This window comes from Pithys albifrons, chromosome 1, assembly GCF_047495875.1.
Source record: "Pithys albifrons albifrons isolate INPA30051 chromosome 1, PitAlb_v1, whole genome shotgun sequence".
NCBI classification, from domain to species: Eukaryota; Metazoa; Chordata; class Aves; order Passeriformes; family Thamnophilidae; genus Pithys; species Pithys albifrons.
This window is the reverse complement of record NC_092458.1, coordinates 108715310-108732511: the sequence shown is the minus strand read 5'-3', so window position 1 is coordinate 108732511 and position 17202 is coordinate 108715310. Positions and strand designations below refer to the sequence as shown.

Genomic DNA, 17202 nt, shown 5'->3' with positions numbered 1-17202 from the left:
AATCTCTTCTACTTGAACTACTGATACATTTTTTTTAAAAAAGCTGTGTAATATTTCTGAGTGCACAGATTTCTCTAAAGCTTATTAATTCTGGCAAGAACCTACCTTTCTGGTTAGTTGAACCTTGTCTCCTGTCCCAGTGATTGCTGTTAGAAGTAATAATAAAAATAATGAATCCTTTCCCTTGTTTTCAAACTGCTATTCTCCTTAATAATTGTGAAGGCTTCATTATAATTTGCACTTACATGTGCAAACCACATGAACCTGCCTGTGTGCCAATGGTGATGTTGTACTATGCATTAGAATGTTCTCAAATCATACAGGTTGGTTCTTCTCATTTTCACTTGCTGGTGTTTGTTTGTTTTGTTTTTTTTTTTAATTTCTTGAACAGCTCTACAAAGCTCTTGAGGTCTGTGTCTCTTGCCTCCCTTCATTTTTATATTCACCTTTGCTTTTGACTCAGCCTCATGGTTGTGTAGCACTGTGTCCTTCTCTTACCTCTCTCTTCTCCTTCCTTTTTCCATTTTTGACTTCTGAATATTGATCGCTGTGTCTCTCAGTACTGATCCTTTCACCAAACCCCCTTATAATAGTAATATGAAAGCAAGTTGTTTATCTAGCTATTAAAATAATGATAAATTAATTAAAATGATTAAAAATAGACCCCTGACTTTTGTATTTTGATCAAATAATTGAATATTTAGCTTTTTCTCATACTATTAATGATGTTCTTCATATCCTTAAGTCTTATCATCAACAACCATAAGCTACTGCCATTCTTGAACTTTTCTTTCCATTATAAGCTTCAGTAGGCAGTGAACAGCATTTTTGTTTATCTGTAAAGTTCTCACACTTAACATGCTATGTAAGGTATAAACACTGTCTTCATTAACGTCCTGCATATGTCAGAATTTGCTTTTAAGGTTGGAAATTTACTGAGGTGGGCTGCATTCCTCTAGGGATTTGTTACTAATCCTTTAAAAGCCCATTTCAAATATTTTGTTTTCTTTAAAGTATAAATGACTTCAGACAATTATCCTTAAAACTGTGGTTCAGTACTTTGACTCGAAGAAGTCAATAACTTGCTGAAAAGTGGTGCTATTTGAATAAGTCCCTTGAATGTGGCTATCATACAGGACATCTCAAAAGCTTTGCTTTACATGTTTTAATACATTTCAGTCTGCTGAACACTAGGGCTATTAACTACAGTTTTTCTGAACAATTCAGTATGAATATTCAGGAAAATAATCTGCCAACATTTCTTTTTAGCATTTCTTTTATCAGAACAACTTGATAAAGTGTGCTTTTTCTCCTATTAATTTTATAGAGAGCTGTTAAATATAATTTTAATTCTTTGAGCTTTTTTATAATTCACAAATTGTGTTGTAGTGTAAGATGAGTCAGAAACAACTAAAAGACATGTTGCGAACTGTATTTTTTATATATGTGTAGCTGTGTATATAGTGTAGAATCTTCCTAACTGGAAGTCATGCTGTTGAGAAAGTTGAGAGGATAGTTTATCAATAAAGTAAAAATGAAAGTCATTTGTACTTTTCTGTTTCAGTTATTCTCATGTGTTTCATTTGGCATTGCAAAACTGGTACGTGGAGCAGTGCCTTTCATAGCAGGTACCATGGTCTGCCTTTCCTTTTACTCTTCATATGGATAACATTTCTTTGGCTGAAACATCACAGGTATGAGATCATGGAGAAGTTTCAGTGAGCTTCTTGTTTGTGCTTCTCCACTGTGTAAAAGGGTGATGTTTCCTACTACAGTCACTTCAAAGTAGCTCTTGGAGTGAACTGTTTTTTTGTTCTGTGTGGGTTTTATTTTAGTTTTGGTATAACTGAAATATTGCAGTATGCATTAGTAGAGGAGAAGTATAGGGAGCTAAGCAATTCCCTGCTTGGTTTTGTTTCTTGGCATCTTCCACAGGGCTTTCCTCTTAGAACAGGATTCAGAGCTCACAGTGTGAGGACTCAGGGTGCAAAAGTGTAGGTGATCAAGATGGCTTAAGGTTTAGGAAGGAATAAGTGCACAAGCCTGGTTACTGGAACTTCTCTAGGCCCTGTTTTAGCCACTTTACAGTATCAAAGTTTCACTGTGATGTATTGAAGTTTGGGTACCATTTGCACTACAACCAGAACTGAAATCCATTTGGGAAGGTGTAGGAGTGGCAAAAATGTTGGTTTATGTTTTTGGTAATTTTTCACAAGGTTTTCACCAGTCATGCTCTGGGAAAACAATTGAAGATGATAATGGTTCTGTATCTATCAAAGATTACTCAGTCTCTGGTAGTCTTCTGGGCATATACTTGGGTACACACAGAATCACACACACAGACTGTTCTGAGTTGGAAGGGATCCACAAGCATCATCGAGTCCAACTCTTAAGTCAATGGCCGACATAGGAGATTGAACACCATGATGACCTTGGCATTATTGCAACCAAGTTTTAACCAACTGAGCTAATCTCACATTTAAGGGTGTCCTGGGATGTGGCTTTCCATGTGCGAGGCCATTCACCTGCAATTGGATTCAGTTCTAGCACTGTAGTTACACTTCATGCAAAGGTGTGGGTAGAAACAGTTGTAAAAGAAATGGGCATGCGGAAAATCTCCGATTTTCAGTTTGAGTTTGGAATCCAAGTACCTTTGAGAAAACAAAAAATCAAATCTCTCTGTACTTGGGGACTGGTGAAGCTGCACCTTGAGTCCTGTGTTCAGTTTTGGGCCCCTCATGGCAAGAAAGACATTGAGGTGCTGGAGCAGAGAAGGGCAATGGAGCTGGGGAAGGGTCTAGAGGATAAGTCCTATGAGGAGCAGCTGAGGGGAGCTGGGGGTGTTCAGCCTGGAGAAAAGGGAGCTCAGGTTGTACCTTATCACTCTCTACAACTACCTGAGAGTGTAGCAAGATGGGGGTTCTCCAGGGAACTAAGGACAGGTCAAGTGAACAGAGCCTCAGGCTGTGCCAGGGGAGGTTCAGGTTGGACATGAGGAGGAAAATGACTTCACTGAAAAGTGTTGCTAAACATTAGAACAGGCTGTTTAGGGAGGTGGTGGAGTCACCATCCCTGGAGGTCTTGAAGACTGACAGGACGTGGCACTCAGTGCCATGGTCTAATTAACAAGGGTGGGGGTGAGTCAGAGGTTGGAGTTGATGGTCTCGGAGGTCTTTTCCAACCTAAATGATTCTGTCACTTTCTGGCCTGTTGAGGGACAAGGAATCCAGACAAAGTGAAAGGGAAGACAGTGCAGTGTTAGTCAGAAAAAGATTATTTCAGTGGCATTGATAGGTAAGAGTTTATTTTAGGTGGAAGTTTGCTGTTTTGACACATCACTTATAGGTGAGAGTTAGCAGTAGGAAAATACCTTCAGTCACCAGATGGTGACAATCATGTTAATTGTTATGCAGAGTAACTCGTGAGGAGTTATTTATTGCTTTCCCCCGAAAGTATGCATCTTTTATACTTTCAGTGCCCATTTACTTGAAAAAAGTATGTTCTCAAAAAAAGGTGGGGATAGACAGCTTTTAAGGAAGAGATTATTTGATTTAAGATTTTTAACCGTTATGAAATATTTTGATTGATACTGATCCATACATTTTATGTAATTGTAAACAACTCTTTGAATTTTCTTTTAGTTTGGATTTAAATTTCCATTCTTCCTTATGCAACTAAAACATGCCAGTGTTGTGTGCAAAAACTCAATGAATTTAAAGGGAGTGAAATAAAGCTGTTTTACTCCAATTTTTTTACAAATTTTATTGTGACATTCAAATAGTAACCATAAGAGAACTGCTTAGTAGTGATTCTTATTATTTCATAGTTCAGAATTTCAAAATTATGAGCACTGAATGATTAAAAACAAATTTATTTGTGATTTGACATACCTCTCCTTTAAATACCTTACATTTGGATTCATGAGGACAGTTTTGATGCTTCCCTCACCCTTACATCTAAAGGAAATTTGCAATCATCTTAAAAAGCAGGATTTTGAACAGGTGTTTTGAATCCTCCTCAATTCTCTTTAAATTCTTTTCGGGAACAAGAAAAAAGTGACAATATTGTTTGTATGAGATGTACCAAAACGGGCACAGGCACACCCCAGGAATGCCATTGACTGTGGTGTTACAATACTGGGCATCTGTTGTCGCAGAGCTGAGGAGTGTTGGCTGATCCAGCTGAGAAAAGAAAACCCCTGGCCCAAATGAGAATTGCTGCTTCTGTGGCTTCCCAACAGCCCTGCAGAAATGGGGATTTTTTTTTTCCTTTCTCTAAGCATATCAGACATTTGAACATAAAATTGTTTAATATCAGATTCGATCTCACAGTGAATCTGGAACTAAAAATTAGAAGTTGGTGTTACTAAGCATGGCAGAAGGTGACTTGGAAAAGTCTGGAAGAACGTGGGGGCAACCCATCTGAAATACTATAAAGGGAATGTGTTATATTTGTGACTACATTAATTAAAAAAAATTAACCCAAACCCCATGTATATCTTTGGATCAATTTCTATGAATGAGTATGATCATCCAAAAGGATATTTTGTGTTATGTTTCTTTGTGCATCTATTATACGCCTTGGAATAAAATAGTCTATTGTGCTATAATCACACCAAAATAGGCGAAATCTTTGACATTGATTGCAAGCAAACCTATGGGTGAAGTAAAATTTTTCTGTACCAGTGTGTCTGGCATCTGATTTATCAACACAATGTATAGAAATAAAATACAGAGCATATATAAAATATGTAACTATATTAATGCAATAATAATTTATATAATGTATCTACATAATTTTGAGTCCTAGACATTGGAAGTTCATTTGGTTCCTTCAGTGCAGCGAAGACTTTTCCTTTGGTTTTGGTGCAGTCTTACTATTTTTCGCCAAGTCCTGTTTTCCTGTCCCAGGTGGCAATCCAGTGGTTCACAGCCAATGAAATACCCTTCCTGTCTGGCATAAAACAGGATCGAAGATAGAGGAGAGCTTGACTGTCTCTTTATTTCCTAATCCTCCTTCCCTCCCCACTCAATAGAAAACCAAGCCCTGGAACTGGCAATTCTTATGTGACTCATGCCAGGCTCTGTACCCACACTTTCCCATTTACTCTGTCTTTTTTTTTTTTTCTCAAGCTGCTGACAACAGATCAGAGCTGTCAGGCCTGCCTTTGTAGGGAGTACAATCTGCCAGGGAATAAGAGGATAGGGCAGCACTGATTGCTCTGAGCTGTGTCAGATCTTCCTACTGTGCCCCAACTCCTCTGTTTAACCTGTGGTCATTTCCAGTATCTTTTCATCTCTGGTGTCCACAAAATTATCCAATTATCATCAAATCCTATCACTTTAATATACTTTAAGGATCTGTTTCCCCAGTGGTCTTCCAGTTGCTTTTTACTTGAACTTTACTTAATATTTGCAGCCCTTCCGTAGTCCTTTGCCCCCTCTTTTTCTCTATGCTCTCGACAGCCATTCCAGGGTCTGTGCAGCTCTCACAATGTCTTTGTGCTCTGCTGTACCTTTCTGACCCCACTGCTTCACTCCTTTGATGTGGTCATTGACAGCTGGTCACATCCAAATCCCCAGAGATGAGCTTGCCTTCAGATACATCTCAGTCATTGTCAGACTTCTTGTGCAATTTTTCGCAGTGTCATCCCAGTTGTAGAAAATACCTCCCAGCATTACTCCAGCCGTTTCAAAGACAAAATGAGTAACAAAGTAGACTTTATTATCATTGTGTTTGTTTTTTAAATACAGTGTGGTTGCTCTCTGGGTCAGAGTTGATTTTGCGCTATTAATGAAAGCGCTTCTGTAATTTCATTAATGTTTTCCTTAAGGGAAAATAGTATTCACAACATACCAGTTTGGTGTGGGATGTTGTTGTTCTTATTGAGTTTTTGTTTCCAAGGTCAGCTCTCTAGATGCTGTTATCTGAAACTATTCAAGTATCAGCTAAAGTCAGATGAGATAAATATCTTACGAGAAAGCAGAACTGAAGGAAAGAAAAACTAAAACTGACCAATTTCTTACTCTGGGAACATTAACTACTGCCTGAGGTTTTATGTAAATGTCAAGCTCTTACAGAGTGCAATATAAATATTATTTTAAATTTATATTCTAGCTAATGTAATGAATAACCAGGTCAGGACTTATTTATGCTAACTGCTGGACAAACTATAGTACCATGTGTTTGTGGCACAAAGGTTGACTGTAAAGCTACATCTCTGGAAAAAAAATGGTTTGTTCAAGAGCAGTTTGGAAGGGTTGTATGTAATTTTGGATTAAGAAACTAAAGCATAACACTTACTGTTGCCACTTTGAGCTGCCTTGTTAAAAGTGATTATTTCAGGGAGCTAGAATCTTTTGGCATCTCCTGGGAAAAATGTCTTCAGGTATTAAAACATAGGCTCAGTGTTAATATCTGTGCAATGCAGTATCTGACAATTTTTTTTGCTGTTCCCACCAGGCAAAGTATTTAAATGACTATAAGAAGTACATCTTTCCAGAAAACTTTCTGCCTAGAAATGTATGACTTTTTCTGACCTAATCATATATGTCCAGAATTACTGCACAATAAAGAACAGAAATAAACCATTTACATAAATACATTATATATATATATATATATATATATATATATATATAATATTATTATTTTTCTCCCATGTTTATTTAGCTTATTGCCAATAATCCCCCTAAGTCCTGCTCAGTTGACCAGGCCGTGAACATTGTGTAAATTGAATGTCTTTTGCTTCCAGTGTTTGGGTAAATCTCTCAGTGTAAGAGCCAGGCACAAGATCAGTCTGGATTTGAAGCATTTTTAGTACAGCTCCCATTTAATCTCTTATTTCAAAGAGACAGACAGACGTGGCTTAAAACTCCAGGCACTCTGTCATTATTCCAGTGTTTTTTTCAAGCCATAAGTGAACAGTAAATTACTGGTTTCTGACATCTCCTGATAGTGTGGTAGCTATGACAGAAATGTAATTGTAATTCATGGTGTCTTAACCTTGAAGTGTTTTTTGTTGCTGTCTTTTTAAGTGGGAAAAATGTTCTTTGAGTTCCTAAAAATTTACTTTGAAAGCCATGGCCCACATTTTATATCAGACTTTGTATTCAAAGTGCAACTTGCTTTACCCAGAAGTATCTCTAAGTAGAAGAAATAATTAAAAAGAAAGTCTATTTCATCTCTCATTAGGAACAGAAACTGAAATAGTGATTAAAGGAGAGAAACTAAAGGATTCCTTTGCATGATAATGTAAATTGAAATAACAACTTCTCTTTCAGGGAACATCACAGTGGTTTCATGGTGGGAGTGATCAGTTTGTGTTCAGGACTTTTCTTTTCAGTTACATCTTGCTCACCTGTTTTCCATGGTGTGCTCAGAAGAAGAAATGGGGTATTTAGTCTTCATGGTGAATACACAGGGGAAGTCGCAGGTTCTCCTGGTCCCCAGTGAGAGCCTTGCTTGTCACATTTTATGGTATCTATTGAAAAGAATTGGGCCTACTCCCAGATCAGTATTTGGAACCATTAAACTTATCTTGAAATGTATTTCAATAAACCTGTAGTCCTGTGTGGGCATTAATCAACTGATGTGATAGTCCTGGTACTTTCCAAATCTGCGTTTTTCTCCTTCCTGTTCAAATACTCGCTCACTTGCAGGTGAACCTTTGTGTTCATAAAGGTGACATCCTTTCACAGCAGTTATGGAAATGTTCACAGTTATGGCTGCACAAAGTAATGGGAGGATTTAGGGAAAAAGGGTAACTTTATGTTTTTCTAGAATATATGTTCAATTCTCACCTTTTAGAGAGGAACAGCTGTTGCAAATAAAGCTCTGTCAAACACCTACTTCCGGAGTTCAAAGTGGCACAGTGATCAGTGTTATTCCCTAATCAGTGTTCCAGAAAATATCAGATAATGCAGTAGAATTAAGCAGTGAAATTTCTCTTCTGACACAGTGGACTGTTGTGGGTAAATCCAAATAGGCACAGCATTACTGTATTTATTAATTGCTGCATGTCTTTGGGAATGAAGAGAAGACTGCAACACCTGCAGTGGAAATGTCAAAATAGTTGCTTTTTAATATGCAATATTCTTGTAGGCAACAAAGCTCAGGAAATCAGATGTTTATTGAAGCTGCACAAGGGGAGAATACAAAGAGTAGGGATATTAAAAATTTGGAGAATTTGAGAGAAAGAAAATGAATGGTGCAAAATCTCTGTGGATCTTCTTTGTTCTCTTGTTCTTCCTTGAAAATTATTTGTTGTCTGTGCAACCAGGCAAACCCAGTAGGTTAGGTTGGCTGCAGGTACTGGCGCAGAAAAGCCACTTTCAGAAAAATACTTTGATTTTTCCTTTAGTTATTTTTCCCCTGTAGCATGATGTGATATTATTTTGTAGCATGTACTTGAAATAGTATTCTAAGTCTGCTTGCCTCTGAAATGCATCTGATTTGGGAGGATAAATACAACCTAGAATTTAAGGCGGGGAGAAGGTGAGTGAATCTTACAGGGGATAAAACAGATTTAATTAGTTTGTTGACTTCTAACAGCAGCAAGAACACAAAGTTCAAGAGGATGGTAAAAAAGGAATAGGTTGTAATCTGCATGTCAAAAGGATAGAATTCCAAGAAGTATGTGGAGAGATCCGAATTACAGGGCAGTTGAAGCCAAAAAGATTGAGGTATTTATGATTTAGGATGCCTTTAACCTGAGGATTAGCTGGAGATCCCTGACCACTGAAGAAAGAGAGTTATGGGACATCTTTCCAGTCTGCATACAACAGCACAAAGATATTTCCCTCCACTTCTGACAAGTTTCTGAAGGTGGTTAAGTTAGTAGTGGAAACACTGGAAAATTGGGAAAGTTCTTACTTTCTGTTGAAGTAAAATTGTTTGCAAGGATCACCTGACACTGCTTTTAAACCTGTGGTTTTGTTTGTTAGCATTTTACTAATAATTTGGGGAGCAATTAGGCCAGTTACTTAGATCTTACATAGGCTTTCAATACTAAGAGTATAAAAAAAGAAAGTGATCTTGTGCTCTGAAAATCAGTGTTAAATGCTTTGTCTGTGAAATGGAAAAGAAAAGGGGCCAAGAGTATACTGGCTGTTTGGAATTTGGCTAAAGACACAGTCTGTCATGCCGTGTTTTACAAGCGTTGTGATAAATTAGATATATAGATCTTGAGAAATGAGGTTTTCCATATCCATCCTGAGCTCAGGTTTAGATCGACAGTAGATATGGTTTTGATTTTTAACTGCCTTAGGCTGCATGGATCAAATTTGAGGCAGTTTGTTCCAATAGCACACAACTTTTTTGTTTTCCCCCTAAAGGAGAAGGTGTTTGTACACAAAGGGTACACAGTGTTTGAACCCCTAATAATACAAGTAGCTTTTGTATAAACACATTTCCCACTGTTTTTCAGTAAGTTGTGTTTGTGTGTGCTACCAACAGGAAGTTTTAAGGTGGGAATTAGGGCAAATCTTCCCTCTACGAGTTTGTTATTCATCTAATGCAAGTTTTCTTTGAACTTTCCCATCTGTTTATGTCAGTGTCTTAATTCTTGTAAAAATTGTTGTGGCACAGTCCAAGAAACTGCAAACATGACTTCACTTATAATTGTTCTTTTAAGTAGCAGCATGAAATAATTAGTATGGCATACTTTAATTGGTGGCATCCCATTGACTTTTTTATGAAAGACTGGAATTATAATAAAAGCAGAGAACACAAGTTGGTTAGTTCTGCTAACCCAGCGCTGTCATCTTTGGGGAAAGGAAAAAACAGCTCTGTTGTGTATTTAATGGCAGATCCAGCATGTAATAGGTGTTCTGCTTCTGATTTTTTTTTATCAAATATCCTCTTGGGAAGGATTTTTGACAGGAAAATTACAGGATTGGTGCCCACTTTAAGATTTATGTTGGTAATTGAAGCTGCTTCTTCTCAATAAAACGTAAATGCAGCTTGAATAACTAGCTAAAAGAAAAGAAAGATTGAAAAAAAAAAGTGTAGATACGTAGAAAGATTATAACTTGGTTGTCAAGGCCATCATACCCTTCAAGCAGTTGTCACTAAATCTGTGGTTAATGCTCACTGTGTGCCAGTCAACTAATCATGCAAGTTTTGTCCCTTTCTGCTGTAAGCAGTTACATGGAATTTCCTAGAGAAATGTTGCTTCATAAAATGCTAGGATTAAAAGAAAAAAAAAAAGTAATCGACATTTCTGTTACTTATCTCCTCCAATGTTACCCAGCAAAGACAAGATGTATGTGAGCATTTCAGGACGATCCTGCAGGAATTTTTCCCCCTCCTTAGACTTTTGAGTCTCAGTTTTCAAGAAAGTTTAGAGGTCAGTCTTTATGCTTGCACTCTGTACAGTACTTGAAGTTACTGCAGACACTTCAATGTCAGTGTGGAAAGCGTGCATACAGTGTATGTGAAAATGGTATTTCATTTACTTGTGGTCTGGGCCAGGCTGACAGAAACAATGGGAGGTTTGTATAATACTGTGTGCTGGTTGGCCAGCATTGTCTGTGAAAATACAAACACCATACTTACTAGCATATGTGAAAACTTTAGTTTTTAAAACAATTCTTAACTGCCTTTAAACATCTTACATTGAAATTGGCTTTTTATGTTTCCAGAGTGACTTAGAGGAGTTGGAGTTTAGCTCTGTAATCCTTTGTTTCTATGCCTTTCATGGTGAGGTACATAGGAAGTGAGTTAAAACGTAGACAAAGTAAGCTTTTTAATCCCTGTCTAGGCACTTTTACCTTGGAAAGGGAGATCTACAATTGCTCAGCCCAGTTGTGAGGGCAGAGGGGCTTTGCACAAAAGCTGTGTTAAAAGTTCAGGACGAGTAGACACAAATGCAGTTTGCATTGGCTGTGGTGTGTTCTCAGGGCACGTGGAAGTGTATTAGAGGTTTCTTCAGCTGCTGCAACAGAGCAGTGCTCTTTAGCACAATTTCTTTTCTCCTCTCACTGGATTTGGTCTGTGCCCTACCTCTTGAGGGTGCAGCTCAAAATCTGGCTTTAGAGTGATGTGCAGAGTTGGGTTGTGCAATGGTGTGTAGCCAGCAAAATAGTGCATGAGCTTCCTGGCCACTGTTCCACCTACCCATGTCATCTTGGTTTACATGTCTTAGGCATGTTGCAGATAAATGTAAAATGTAGTTACTTGTTTGCTTTAGGGAGCCCCAAATCTTGCAATATGCAGTACTACTTACGTTCTCTAAAGATTAGGCTTATTGCTGTTAGTTTCACACAAACATTACTGATGATTAAATGTAAACCATCTCACTTTACTGCATACAAAATGCAAACATATTCCAGTGTAGTCAAGCCATAATACCAGAGTTTTGTGAATGTGTGGTTAATGCTAGTTGATTAGTGTAACATTTAATTTGCATTGATTAGCTTGAGGTGAAGAAAATGTGAAATAAAATGAGACTTGTACATTTAAGAATATTTTTATTTTATATATGTGTATATATATATATTGCATGCACATATTTTAGCATGTATTGAAAACAGAAGTCCCTGGGACTTTCCTTTCCCTGTTTCCATATCAATTTATGGTCTATTAACCTGCAGTGAATAAATCTTGTATTTCGTTTTGGTGCTTCACAGCTGTTCAAACCTCATGTTATTAATGTTAATAAAGAATCTTGGTATCTATGATTTTAATAATCAGAATTTAATGACCCAAGGGACTTAATTGTATCCATGGCAAAGTTGTGGTCCAAGAAGGAGTGACATAAGGAAAAGGATAATTTGAATTTAACAATTTAAAATGCTGAAATTTTGATACCTCTTTAATTGCAATTTGGAATCCTTGGGCACTGAGTTGGTTGTCATAGTCTTCTGTGGTATATATCTGTGCAGACAATTATAGGGCTTTTTTATGCCACTTGTCAGCTTCATTTTGCATTAGTTTGAATGTTTTTCTGAAAGTGTGCCTTGTTTGCTTGAAACTTCTGTTTTATCCTGCGTAGTCTTGTCTCACATTATATCGGTTTTCTATATTGGAGACAGTAAGATTTTTATAATGTAAAATGTTTCTCTAATTTCCCCTGGTGAAAGAGGCATAAGAGCACTCAGGCACTCCATGCATTTGTACCTCTGTGGTGATTCTTAATGATGGACTAAAAAGAGGCAATAGTACAAGTAAAATAAAGCAACTTTGTGGGTGCTGGAAACGGTACAATTACTCTGTAGACATTGCATGCATTAGTGGACTTTCCAAAAGGTTGAATGAGGTTGACTTTGGGTTGTGGATTAGAACAGTACCAGTTTTGCTGGTCAAGGTGGTCTGATATCTGTAGAATATCTGTTTTTAATTTTAGATATGCACATGCACGTGTGTATAAATTTGTATATGTGAATAGAACAATATATAAATTGGTATGATTTAGGAATATGGCAGTTTAGTTCAGTAATATAGGCCCTCTGTTGAAAAATGCTTTTGAACATACTCACTTGGGAGAACCTCGCACACAATGAATTGCATTAAGGTTTTCTTTTGTTCACTGCAAGATGTTAATAGGTGTTCTTAATAAATGCTGCTCTACGAGGTAATAGTTAAGTAGTTCCTTTGCAAAAGCCCGTGACTTGGCATTGTTTTTCTCGCAGGTTCCCGTCTTCGGCAAGAAGATTTCCCACCTCGAATAGTCGAACACCCCTCCGACCTAATTGTTTCCAAAGGAGAACCAGCAACTTTAAACTGCAAAGCAGAAGGAAGGCCGACCCCCACCATCGAGTGGTACAAGGGCGGGGAAAGAGTGGAGACGGACAAGGATGACCCACGCTCGCACCGCATGCTGCTGCCCAGCGGGTCACTGTTCTTCCTCCGCATAGTCCATGGGCGCAAGAGCCGGCCGGATGAAGGGGTCTATGTGTGTGTGGCAAGGAATTACCTTGGGGAAGCTGTAAGTCATAATGCATCGCTGGAGGTGGCAAGTAAGTGCTTTTCTTTTTTTTCCCCTCCGCCCAGCTCTTTGGTAACAGCCACTTGCTTTGATGTTATTTGAAGATAAAAATAAGTGTGAGCTGCCTCTGAGGCAGTGACTTAAAAGCGATGAAGGAATTACACGGTTAATTATTATTTATACAGAAAATAGAAAAAGTCAGATGTATCATATCACAGTAGAAATTTGGACAGTTTTGTGTGTTCTCACTGCTTTTAAGCTTCATTGCAATGGTCATTGCTTAATGTTTGTTAAATTTTGTATACTTACTTTCAATTTGTAGACGTTTTTTTCCTCTCCAGATAACCACACAAACTGTAGCTTGTAATAGGAGGCAGGATAGCCAGGATTTTATCTAAAAGGCTACGTTTGGAATTTTTCTTGCAATAAACAGTAGAAGAAAGGCAGATTTAGAAACACAAAATTTATTTTTTTCTCTAAAAGAACTGGACTGCAAATTATCTCTCTAGTTTTAAGTATTTCACCAGCGGAAGGTGCAATCAGGTATCTTCACATCACTTTGTAATGCTTATCTCTTCCTGTATACCCTTTAAACTCTACTTTTTTTAGAGAAGAGAGTACGCGTTAAAAGCCTTTTTTTAAGCATTCGTATGGAGGATCAAGTGTAGGTCAAAAATAACAATTTTGAGGTACTGAAGTATGAGAGGAAACATCACAATTCAAAGTTGGATATCTAAGTTGCTTTGATAGGCTTCCTTTGTAGTGTGTAGCAATTTACCTGGTATAATTTTGAAGAGCTAGCACAGAACTGGGTGAGTCACTCTCTGAAGACACTGATCTCTGTTAACTAAATGAATCATGTTAACTAGCTCTGATGAGGCTCCTGTCTTTTAGATAAGTTAAATGCCACTGTTGGTGTATAACTTCAGAAGAATGGATAGATTTTCATAATTTTTAAGCAAAGCAAAGGAAATAGAGTATCAATTTGTGAATTTACTTCAGCCCTTTGCCTAGTGCTGTTCACATTCAAGACAATCCCAAGGACTTTAATACTTATACCACAAGGATTTCAAGCTTCACATATAGTAGAGTAGATACACATGATTAACATCTGTGACCATGCTGTTTCTTTGTTAACCACTTTTAGTGATAAAAGTAATCAGTGTCTGGGAATCTGGAAGTATGCTTATCCAGTAAATGTTTAAACCTGTTAAATCATATGCTGATTGGTTACTCCCAAACATTGTATCTGGTATCTTGGAGGTGTAATTTTATGTGGGCATTAATGTTTATGAGATTTTGATTTTTATCTAATTGTTGTTGTTTCATTTATAACACTTCTTGTTGGTTCTTAAAATGAGTTTTAATGTTCTGTGCTTATTTCACTGTCTTTTGGTTTGAGCTGTACCTTGCAGTAATGTTTGAAGTGCAGGTAGTGCTTCTGTGTCTTCCACAACTTTTCATCAGAATGTGGAAACCTGAGGTGGACTTGAGTGGTTGGTGCACTGTGGCATCAATGAACTTGTACATAGTTAATGAATGTTTTTGTCACCCCTGTCTCAAATCATCTTTGTGTGATTACAGTGGAGAGTCTGACAGAGTCTGAATGTAAAATATTGGTATCACCATAAATTTTTTTAAGAGCTTCTGCCAACAGACAAGACAAAACAATATTTAAAAAATAAATCTTAAGTGTTTAAATATACACCATTTATCAATAATGTAGAATGAAATTGTTAATCCATCTCAAAATGGATCTCATGAGCCCTTGTATCGAGGGCTAGTGTCAGAAAATAACCACCAACAATGCTGTAAGAGGAAAAAAAACATCTTTATTTGGAGATAAGTTTTGTTGGTATAATGATACACAGTTTTAATTGTATACCAGGAGATCATTGACAAAGAATTTTAACAGAGAAAGTTACTATTTTAGTAGAAAAGGTAGTGATGTGACAGTGCAAAAGCACTGAGCCACTTTAAATAGCACGGAAGAGTTGAGGAACAAGGGAAGAGTTGAAGGCTGGTGGAATAAATTTGCATTAAATTAAATAGCTCTGCACTGTAGTTGTAGTGCTGTCATCATAAACTGTTGCTGCATTCATGGTGGATTACTACAAATCAGCAAAGTGTTTTGATTAGCTTCTCAGGACACCTGTGCATTCACATTTACATTTGTGTACAGGTAGTCACACGCAATTGCTGTTTTAGAAATCCTTATGTTGCAGTTTAATTTTTGTATGTTTATGGAGGAAAATTGCCTTTCCTTGGTTTCTACCTTCCATGAAGTACAGAGGATCATTTAGAGTACTCGTTTATATGCTTTGATGCTGCAATTTTAAGGAAAAACGTTATGTGAAGTCGAGAAAACAGCGGCATGTTTTGCACTGTACCTGTTGGCTCTTGGTGGAAGAGGCAGCTCCTGTCTGCAGCAGTTAGTTTCACGACACAATCGGGAATTTAGCACTTTTCTTCCATCACTCATCATTTAGTAACACCTTCAATTAAATGACATTCCTTCACTGTTCAGTGGACGTTGTAGACTTCAGATTCAGGTTAATAAATAAATTTTCATGTCTGTTACCCTTTCATGCAGTTTATTTTTTTAAGAGTTTAAATGCTCATCTTTGAGATAGTCCACAAAGAGAATTTGTAACCTATGTTATAAGGTGAACAGCTTCCTTCAGTACACTGTCCATAGATTCCACAGCTGCAAAGAAGGAAATGTAGTGGGATTTCAAGTCTATGAAAATTTCAGAAGTACCTTGTATTACAAACCATTTTGTCTTTTTAGATACCTGTGTATTTTAAGGACTTTTAAAACTGCTTTAAATTTGATTGCCACAAGAGGGGAGAGACTGAAATCATAAATCATAGAATTGCAGATAGTTTTCCCTCTGCTTTATTACTTTCTAGTCATTGACCTCTCTCTGGTGACTTGACTGGCATTTACATGTCTTTTTATCCAGAGGATGCAGCATTTTCTGCAATTGTGATAGGTATTTCAGTGTTAGTCCTCAATTAATACCATTGAACATGACCTAAATACCATTTATTATCAGCAAATTGAATTAAGTAAGTTTTTTATTCAATCTCTGCCTCTTGTGTCCCTTCCAAAATGTTTGAAGATGCCATAGCATTGGGGATTTGTTACATCTTTTCCATAATGTTATTTTATTTTATATAAAGATATTTGTGCAGCTGTATTTCCTTAAGTTTCTGGAGTTACTTCTTTGAACTCATGCCCCATCCCCCCAAAACCCTTAAAAACAAGATGATCCTATGGCTGGTGAAGAGTAAATGGTATGTTAAACCTACAAAACATGTACTTGAACCCCCACTGACTAGATTCTGTTTGATTATGTTTCAGGGACTGTAACTTTTCTTAATCAAATAACTAGCTCTTTCGGATACTTTAGAGACTGGTAAAACTACCCTCCATTACACAACCCTGTGCAGAGAAGCTTTGTAATTTAATATTACATGACATTTTCTCTGTAATTTACATCTGTAGGATCTTCATAAATGTGAAGGAGATAAATTTGCATAAGCGGGAATACAGCAAAAAGGTGAATTACAAGTCAGTCAAATAAAAGAGATGTAACTCCTGTTTAACTGAGGGATTTTTTTTTGTTATTATTTGACTGGTTTCATCTGTATTTGAAATCTTATTCCCACAAAATTTTGGAAATGGAGACTTGCTGTATGTGTTCTAAGTGCAGAAGAGCGAGGTTTGGGTAGTGTGGACCAGAAGGGGTGGGTGATGGGATAATCAGATAACAGGCTGCAGTCACCCTTCAGTCTGAGGCTGCTACAAAGTCCATTTCCCTCCCTCTCCCTGACTTCCTGAACTCAGCCTTTTGATCACTGGAGACCTACTTAAATCAGCTCCATGTTTTGTTTCTGAGGAATGTAACTGGTTTTGGATTACTGCCTACCAGTGACACCTTCTCCAGTGGTGAAAGGTCCTAAAGAACGTGAAAAGGGCATGTCCTTGTCAAAATGAAACTGGGTAATTCTCTCTGTAAATGTCAGCTTTTACAGGTGGGAGAAGAAAGTGCAATCAGTGCTTTATCCTCAGAGTAAGGGCTGAAGACTGTTTTGGCTATCCCATAAACAATTGGGAAACGGTCATTTTTCAGAGTAGAGCAATAGCAGCAGTTTTGAGAAAGTGCATTAGCAGACTGGAAGGTGATTGCAGCTGCTCCATGTGTTTGAGTCTCTCAGGATTATCTGGTGAATGGATGCACCTGATTAAGACCAAATTTGTTTTCTAG

The 17202-nt window shown here is 37.4% G+C and overlaps 1 protein-coding gene across 2 annotated transcripts in view; it reads left to right on the top strand.

Moving 5' to 3' along the window:
- ROBO1 (roundabout guidance receptor 1) overlaps nucleotides 1-17202 on the top strand; it is a 310605-nt gene that overhangs the window by 33943 nt on the left and 259460 nt on the right. For both annotated transcript variants that reach the window (XM_071563468.1, XM_071563457.1), the window contains exon 2: nucleotides 12633-12959. In XM_071563468.1, the coding sequence (XP_071419569.1) occupies nucleotides 12633-12959 (327 nt within the window). The remainder of the gene's footprint in view (nucleotides 1-12632; nucleotides 12960-17202) is intronic.